Source organism: Sorghum bicolor, chromosome 4 (assembly GCF_000003195.3).
Source record: "Sorghum bicolor cultivar BTx623 chromosome 4, Sorghum_bicolor_NCBIv3, whole genome shotgun sequence".
Classification (NCBI taxonomy): domain Eukaryota; kingdom Viridiplantae; phylum Streptophyta; class Magnoliopsida; order Poales; family Poaceae; genus Sorghum; species Sorghum bicolor.
The window spans coordinates 42460237-42469477 of record NC_012873.2 but is presented as its reverse complement, the minus strand read 5'-3'; the positions used below and the strand labels follow the sequence as shown (position 1 = coordinate 42469477).

Here is a 9241-nt window from a genome sequence, read left to right as displayed (position 1 = left end):
GAGGCAAGTCCAACCGATCCCCTTTGATGCATATTGATCCTATTTTTAAACACAACCCGTAGAAGCCGTTTTAAATATTGCATGTACGATATATGTACGAAGTATTTTTGCTGCTTAGTTAAAACCTGTTGAATAGCCATCCGTGAGTTGATATTACCCGGTAATTGTCTTGATCGAACCTAGGAACAAATAATATGCTATGACAGAAATATTATTATTTAGTATGCTTAGGACTTGTTACTCATTCTGAATACTCATCGCTATATTTTTCAAATATAATGATTTTAAAAGTAAAAGGTGTGAGTGGTGAAAATAAATTGTGGGTATTGTGAAAGGGTTAATGAACAAGTTATAGATGTGATTACTATGGAGATGGGGCGGATGGGATCTCTTTTGGGGATGCTCTGGTGTTGTGGCTTATACCTTGCGTGGTTAAGCGTGAAGATATCCGCCTTGTCTCGATTAAGGACTGAGTTGATGATTCATCTTGCCTAACTCATTTATCGTACAACCACTCGCCTTGCATGGGAAAGGCTTAGTCTAAATCCCTCTAGTTAGTATGACAATCACCTGGAGGCAGGTGTGCAACGGGACACTAAGTAATGTATGTGAAATTGTGGAAATATATGAAAAGAGCTTTGTGAATTATTGTGGTATCATGAGATGTGGCCTTAGTGTTCCCGTGGTGAGCGCTATTACTTAGGTATGGAGGGTAATGACTTTGATGGATCTGTGCTTGCACGACGGTGTAAGTTATGGTATCCTACTTGTGGGAACAGTGTACAACCTCTGCAGAGTGTAAATCTATCTGGATAGCCGTGTCTGCGGTCTCGGACGGGTTATGGTTTGGTTTCAACAACTAGATGGGTTGGTAGGAGTGAAAACATGTGAGAGAGTGTGATTTTGGAAATAAATGGTTGACTGCCATTGTTTTGCGGGAACAAAGGTTCAACAACACTTAAAATTGTGTTCAAACCCCTATTTTCAGAAATGCTATCATATGTGGAAAAAGAGGTCTTTTACAACATTATTTGTAAAATAAAACCTTGCATGTGTAAAAAGATAGCTTTATGCAAATAAAACTAAGCCTCATCCTTGATTTATCCATATGCATATATATTGTTATCCCCTTCCGCAGGTAAGGTTGGATTTGCTGAGTACTTTGTACTCACCCTTGCTTTATTAAACAGAGGAAGATCCGGACTTCGATCTCGAAGTGGCGTTCGAGTAAGGTCGTGTCTGCACCCAACTAAGCCTGTGGCATTGGGACTCGTCAGATGTTCGATGGCGATATCGTTCGTTTCTGGGTCCTTTGGACCAATGTTGTATTTTGGTGTCTTATTATTATAGCGTGCCTTCTTTGTCCACGCTTTCCAAGACTACTGCGCTGAAACTTATCTGATGTAATAAATGTGTTACTAGCCTCCTGGGACAAGTATTGTATCACATTTGAGTTCCTGGTTTATTAGAGGCGCTTTATGGGGAATCTGAAAAATTTGACAAATTTTTTAGAACTAAACGAAGCCTTAGAGCAACTCCAGCCCAGCATGCAAATTGGGCCTCTATTTTTTTTATTTGCATGCTGGCCTGCAAAAAATAGAGACCCAAAATCAAATACAACTCCAGACCAACACCCAAAATCCTTTGCGTACCTGTGCTTGTTCTCGGTCGACGGCACCCTGCGGCCGGCACTCCTCTCCGCTGCCAGCCCGCGGCCGCGGCTGGCGTTCCTCTCCTCCGGCGTGCGCTCCTCTCCTGCCAGCGCTCCTCTCCTGCAGTTGCGGCCGGCGCTCCTCTCCTGCCGCCGCGGCCGGCGCTCCGGCGCTCCTCTCCTGCAGCCGCGGCCGGCGCTCCTCTCCTGCGCATCTGGCCGCAAGGGCATCCGCGCGGCAGCGAGGGATTTCCGGCAGCAGCAAAGGTACGCTTGTCTTCGTCTTCCTCTCCGTCTCCGATCCAGTGCAATCTTTTCGTTTTTGTTTGGATTTGTGATGACGACGACCAACGATGATTATGCGGTCTCTCGGAATACGCAGTTAGCATGAATTGCTCGAAACAAGGATGCTTGTCTTTTATAAAGATATATACTGGAAAAGCTTGTTCTCGTTGCTTCAGATGACCTGTCTCTGAATATTGTCTTTATTATTTACTTATACATATGTTGAACGAATTTGTATGTATCTGAATATTTGTCCTATACACATGTAGTAGCAAGTGTTTGCGTGGTTCACTGACATGTAGCCTCAAGGCGTATTGGCGTAAGGATAAGTATAGCTTTGGTTTCCAAGTTCAGTGCACCATGCTGACAGGAAAAGATCTTATCTGTTGCTTGCCTTGGATAAAGAAGTATTAGTGCATATTATGTCACTGTTTAAGTCATTGCCATTGCACAAGTAAATTAGGGAACAAGTAACTAGCTAGCAGGCTGTACACGCAAGCACAATTCAGGAAGGGCTGGAAAGAAATGGACTACTAGTCTGCTACATAACAGTTTCAGAAGAAATTTAGTTAACAAGTTCAGTGCACTATGCTGACAGGAAAAGATCTTATCTGTTGCTTGCCTTGGATAAAGAAGTATTAGTGCATATTATGTCAGTGTTTAAGTCATTGCCATTGCACAAGTAAATTAGGGAACAAGTAACTAGCTAGCAGGCTGTACACGCAAGCACAATTCAGGAAGGGCTGGAAAGAAATGAACTACTAGTCTGCTACATAACAGTTTCAGAAGAAATTTAGTTAACAAGTTTTCAGCTAATAACTTTTTCCTTTTTTGTTGCTATGGCAGATGTCTAGGTCTGGAAAAAGACTTTGTCGATGGTGGGACGAGGAGGATGAATCTGATGATGACGACCTCTTCATCATTGCTGGTCTTCTTAAGGGCTCTAGGAGGAACAAGCACAAGAAAAAGTTCCGTGGATCTTTGTCGGGCCGCCGCAAAGTGCTACGGGACATTTCGGGAGGTCTTTACATGAGCGACTTCGTGATGATCTTGTAGAGCACTTGTGGGCAATTCATAGTTCTAGGTAGTTAGTGATTTACTATGCATGTAATCCCTAGTTCAGATGTGTAAATGTCGCTTCTGTAATATTAATTTAACTATGCCAGCTTCTGTAAATGTCGCTGCTATAGTTGGATGTATTTGTTTTCTGTAGGATGTAAAATGGATATTGTATTTCAGCAGCAATTGTAATGGGCTCTTGTTGAAATTTCAGCAGCAATTATTTCTATCAGAATTCAGTGCCAATTGTAATCTACTCGCTGTCCAAAGAACTAGCTGATTCACTGTTGTTTAGAACAACTGTGAACTTTTTGCAAATCAAGTGCCAAGAATCACCATTTCTCAAGAATAATGCATATTCGCATACCGTCCGAGATGAAGAAGCAACTTACAGCAAACAAAATGTACCACAAGTCTTGCTCTATTAATGGTAAAAATGAGCAAGAGATCTGCCCCTTTTAAATTAAATTGAGAACAATGTTGAGCAAGCAGCTGTCGTCAGGAATATTTTTGTTCAAATTTGTTTCAATTGTAATTGACAGATATTGCAGCAATTGTAATTGACAAGCTGAATCCGGGGCACTATTTGCTTATGCAAACGAAACCTGACATGAATAAAGATTTCCAGCAAATTTAACTGGAAACCACCTATACAAAAGGCTATTCTTTTTGCCACTATCTTCTCGGCTGCTTCTCTATGTACAAATCATCTAAAGCGTCTACATGAAGTAGCTCAGCGATGTCTTCTGCCTCGACCACGGCTTCTGCCACCAACCACCGGAGGATTGAACTGGGCCGGAGGAGCATATTCTTGTGGCACGCGGCCGGCTGCAGCTCTACTATTGAGGGAGTTACGGGAGTTGCGGTGACCTTGTCTGCCCGCAGCCTGGCATGCTCCACGGCCAGGTCCCCTCCCACCACCGCCTTGACGAGGAGGCTGGAACGGTGCATGGCTTGATCTTGGGGGAAGAGGAGGTAGCCGTGCCTCACTGTCACCTTTCTCTGATTGTAGGATTTCAGTGGAGTCCATGTGCGGGAAGCTGTCGGCCTGAGAGTTGAGGTCTAGGTTTTGTAGACCAGGTCCCCTAGGAGTCGAGTGGCTAGGGGCTGTCAGAGGATACGACGTCTCCTGGGAAAAGATGTTGTACTCCTGTTCGTCGTAGTAGTCGCTATTGTACCTGTCCATGGTCTGCAGGAAAAAGTACCCATCATCACTGAGAATAAAAATCCAAGTGTTTAACATAAAGGAACATCGGACAACATGAAGAGAACATAAACATTTTAAAATTGCATCTGTTAAATTGTTACTCTCAGAGTCTGTGCATTGTTGCCATCCTAGGTAGTGATGTGTGTTTCTGTGCTGAAAAGTAAAAGCAGTAAAGCAGTAAAAGCAGTAAACAAAAGTAAAAGCGGATGATAACAATATTTTTCTAGGACATAGGTCTATTCCATCGAGCCATCTAGTAAAATTGCAATTCAGTTGAGTAGAGAGAAAACCGAGAGTTTAAAACAAGCATTTCATAAACAGCCACAGCTTCAAACTTGAGTAATTCAATCGAGAAGCTCCAGCAGCAGCAGCCAGCAAGATTAGCACATCTCATAGTTAGCGGCATTTAGCCCATGCCCTCCACTCAATGGATGATATCAGTGGAGGCGCAGAACAATCTGTACTGAAATAAACTGTAATGGGAGTGTTTAGTCACTGGACTATGTTGATTTATTGAGTTAATAATGTGACTCTATGTGTTTCTGAGAGACTGTGTGACTGCATTTACAACATATATTTACTCTGTATAAATGTCTGAGAATTGATATGGTAACTGAGTAAACGAAGTGAGGGAGCAGATATACTAATATCTTGTGAGACCAATGTGTAATCCAAACCACAAAAGCAATATAAATGGAATTATGGAACCGAAGGCGAATCAAAGTAAGACTCGAGGGGGGTTGCGGATACATCCACGACAGAATATGGAACCAGAAATTAGGACCAAAATAGAGAGCAGACGCCGCAACTGCTACTCTGCTAGAGCCAAACTTTGATGGCAAGGACACGGATTGAGCAGCAGCAGCAGCCCGGCCTCCGCAAGACCTTCGACGCACTGCTAAACCATACCTATTACACTGAACTAGCAGTCTAGAATTAAAACAAGCATTTCATAGGCAAAAGCATAAATGTTCAGAATCCAGTCTAGAATTAGTAAACCATACCTATTACACTGAACTAGCAGGAATATAGACAGCTGCTTGATTTCTTCAGTGTCTGAGACGTTTCAAATCTGCAGTAAGTAAGCTTATGCTTCAATTTTTAATTCAAAAGCCCATCATTGGATTGCATATTCTAGCAAAGACATGACTTGTACAAGCTGTGAAACAGATTCAGATTCAGAAAGCAAGAAAAGATCGATCAGGAAGCAGGAAACAATTCACAATTCCATTCGAGAAAAATTATATAAGTTGCTCATATGACACTGCTTTGCTTTCTGCTCTCATCCCTAGACTAGATGTGTCATGTGTGCCAGCAAGAAATGTTGGTGCAAGATACCTAAGCAATTAGTAGAGGCTACTGAATAAGCTAGGTTTGCTGAAGTTGTCAAAAACATATATAGCACAACTGCAGACATCGCAGCTAAGATGGGTTCAGGGATTGATTGCAGAAACTGCACGTGCCTTACCAATTAAACCTTCAACTGTGTACTTGCACCTGATTAACTAAATCATTCCACCACAACGAATGCGTCTTATCTACAGCAAGAGCCCGATCTGAATCTAGGTGAGCCACCCTAACAGCAAAGGAAAAGGATTCATGAGAGGGGAATGGAACGTGCGTACGAATTCGTGGACGATGCCCTTGTAGACAAGGATGGGGACGGCGAGGTCGAAGAGGCCGACGACGGCGAGGCTGCGGCGCGTCCAGCAGAAGTTGAACTCGAGGTTCTCCCGGCCGGCGTTCCACTCCTCGATCCACTTGTTCTTGGTGCTGGTGCGGTGGAGGAGGGTCGGCCGTGGCGACGGACGCGGCGGCGGGGAAAAAGGCGCCTGGTCTCGCCGGCGATAGGAGGCGCGTGCGGAGGAGGGAGCCTGCGAGGCCGCGAGGCCGCCGGCGGGGCGGCGCGTGCGGACGGGAGAGACCGAGAGAGAGGGATAGGGGCTGCTGGATGTGGGGACTTCAAATTATAATTTGAGAGGGCATGGAAAATGGGGGTCCAAATAGGAAGTGGGCTGGAGTTGATTTTTTTGGATAAAGTCCCTAGATTTGAAATAGGGACTTGTTTAGGAGGTGGGCTGAAGTTGCTCTTAGATGAACATTTTGAATAACTTGGTGGCTCACGCGGAATTTCGTCCAGTAGTTCTGGATAGGATTTGGTTGTTGACGTCGTTGGCTAATGTCACATCATCTATCTTGACAGACTGACGACGGTAATTGCTCGAAGGATAACCGAGAGAAGTGTGGCCCCATTCGTTTGAATTTATCAGTACTATTAATTTTTCAGTTATAAAACAGGTAATTGCTCCAGTAATTCTGCACAATTGCATGGTAAAGCCTACGTGCAGTGCGACTTATATTCGTTGCACACTCGTAACCTGGCATGAAGAAAAGAGAGGCAAAGATACAAAAGGAAATGTAACCTAGCTCAGCATGCATGGATGTGTTTTGTGAGATTTGGATTGATCTGACGATTGAACTGGATTAATGAATCCATCAAGAGATTGGTCAAGACAACCAGATGACCAAGAGATTAGCCAAGACATCAAGATAGTAGTCAACTACATGGGGTTGCACACGTGTATAGAAGAGGCAGTAGCTAGCGTCCTCATGGTTGCTTGCAAGAACAGCAGGTACTATCATTTTCCAACGTGGCGCCGAATTCTGTGTCCAGCAATTTCTGGAATTTTGATGTGGTGGTGAACAGTGGGAGTCCTTGTTAGATGATATAGTCTCTTCCTGTATACGTCCAGGTACATGAGGTTGTTTAGATGTATCTAGTTGTTGGTATCTTGTAGGACAAGGCAAGTATAGATTTGTTTGTCTCATGCAATATGTTGTAACAACTAATCTTTATGTACATGCCACGGCGGGGGCTCTTCTCGTCCTATTTAACGCAAAGCCAAGTACCAAAAGAAGGCAACTCGTTAACCTACTTTTACATGATATCTAGAGCCTTTATCCTAGTGGATTTCCATGGCTATCACTTCTTCTTCCTCCACGCAACCTGTTGTCACCTCCTTCGCCACCTTCCTCCTAGTGAGCGAGAAACTCACACGCAACAACTATCTTCTCTGAAAGGTCCAAGTTCTCTCGACGCTGAAGGGGGCGCAGCTTGCCGACTTCCTCGAGTCATCAACGAAGCCCCCAGATGCGTTCCTTCCATCGAAGACTGATGACAAGGAGCCGGCCACACCAAACCCTGAGTATGCAACTTGGGTGGCCAAGGACTAGACGGTCCTGAACTATCTGCTCTCCAATCTGTCCAATGAGATCCTTGGGCAGGTCTCCAACAAGGTGATGGCAACCGGCGCATGGGACATCATCACTGGGATGTTTGCGTCTCAATCTAGAGCTCGTCTCATCAGCACGAGAATCACTTGCAACTGCCACCAAAGGTACTGATTCCATTAACGAGCATTTCACAAAAATGAAAAGATTGGCAGATGAAATGGCATCGGCTGGCAAGAGTTCAACCCATCTTCGTCAGGGAACTTTACACCAGCTCAACAGCTACGAACAACGAAGGTAGCTTCACGGTGGTGGTGGAGGCCACCAATCTTTAGCCAACGTTGCGGCAAAAGGAGGCTGTGGCGGTGGCAACAACGCCAATGCCTCACGTGTCAGCCGCGGTGGGCGTGGCAGCTTTGGACGCTTCAACAGGGGTGGTCGCAGTGGCGGCCGCTCCCCTAGTGGTGGGTCATCCTCATCAGATATAGTCTGCTAGCTCTATGGGAGAGAAGGGTATACTGTACTCCAATGCATCAAAAGGTTCGATGCAAGCTTCATCAGTCCTCCACAGAAATCTGTGTCTTCCGCTATGACCTTATATGGGGTAGACACAAACTGGTATATGGACTTGGGAGCTACGGACCACATCACCAAAGAGCTAGAAAAGCTCGCCGTCCGCGACAAGTATCACGGTGGTGATCACGTTCATGCTACAAATGGGATAGGTATGGAGATTTCACATGTTGGTCATAGTACTTTGCATCACCCCCCACACAAGATTCATCTTAGAAATATCCTTCATGTTCCAAGTGCTAGCAAAAATCTTGTTTCCATCAATCGTCTCACCCGTGATAATAATGTCTTTCTTGAGTTTCACCCTGATCATTTTGTCATGAAGGAGCAGGTGATGAGGACACCTCTCCTCAAAGGCCCATGTGAAGGCGACCTTTACCCTATCAAGTTGTTCCCAAGTAGATCGTCCTCAAATAAAGCAGCTCTTGGAGCCATCAAGCCTTCTGCGTCAGTGTGGCATCATCGACTAAGGTATCCTTCTACTCCTATAGTTCAGCAGATTCTTAGTCAACATAAACTTCTTGCTTGCTCCTTGAGGGGATACTTCTCTCTTTTGAACTTTGAAGAACACTTAGGCTAGATAATTTTCTTTTCTCTCTTTTTCCTTATTCTCTTTTTTCTTTTCTTTTTTTTGTTTTGGAACTAGCATTCCCAAGCTTCTTTTGCTAATGAATAGCAAGAGATAATAACAAGGACTGTTGGAGCATTTACTGAATGGCGATAAAGACAATGATAAGGTTTGATGAAATGAAAAAAGGAAATATTATTGTTTGTTCATTCTCAGGGTAGGAATAGAACATTTTTGGTGGATCTAAATGGAAAGCATGTTATTGCGTACGTCTAGGGTAGAAGCAGCATATTTGGGAGGAGTGTACATGATCTTGATCTTGAGAGTATGATGAACCACTCGACAAGGGTTTTACACGGGTTCATCAAACTCAACACAAAGTAAGTAGCCTATGAGCTGGTTTTCCTAGTCTAGCATATATATGGATGTGGTAGAAATTTAATCACTCATCATACAGGAACTCATCATGTGGTAATTTTAGATTTTTCAAAAGATAAATCTCCAGAACTCTAGCATCACTAGGAGTAACATAAATAACAGCTCAAAACCTTTTCATATCATACTTGTCAAACACTTAGACATAGATCAAGCTTTTTGCAACCCACAAGTTTTCAGGTTTAGAGCAAATCTTTATGTTAAAACAATCTTATCCTAAAACTCAGGAGAT

At 43.8% G+C, this 9241-nt stretch overlaps 2 protein-coding genes across 2 annotated transcripts; one reads left to right on the top strand and one right to left on the bottom strand.

The window, feature by feature from the left end:
- Positions 1532-3251, top strand: LOC110434983. Its single transcript, XM_021460154.1, has 2 exons — positions 1532-1918; positions 2783-3251. Exons 1-2 carry the CDS (start codon positions 1548-1550, stop codon positions 2967-2969), a joined length of 558 nt encoding a protein of 185 aa, XP_021315829.1. The 5' UTR covers positions 1532-1547; the 3' UTR covers positions 2970-3251.
- Positions 3420-6163, bottom strand: LOC8084498. The gene is made up of 2 exons (XM_021460155.1): positions 5828-6163; positions 3420-4184 (listed from the first exon to the last, which is right to left on the bottom strand). The coding sequence occupies exon 2, from the start codon at positions 4179-4181 to the stop codon at positions 3729-3731; it is 453 nt and encodes a 150-aa protein (XP_021315830.1). The 5' UTR covers positions 4182-4184; positions 5828-6163; the 3' UTR covers positions 3420-3728.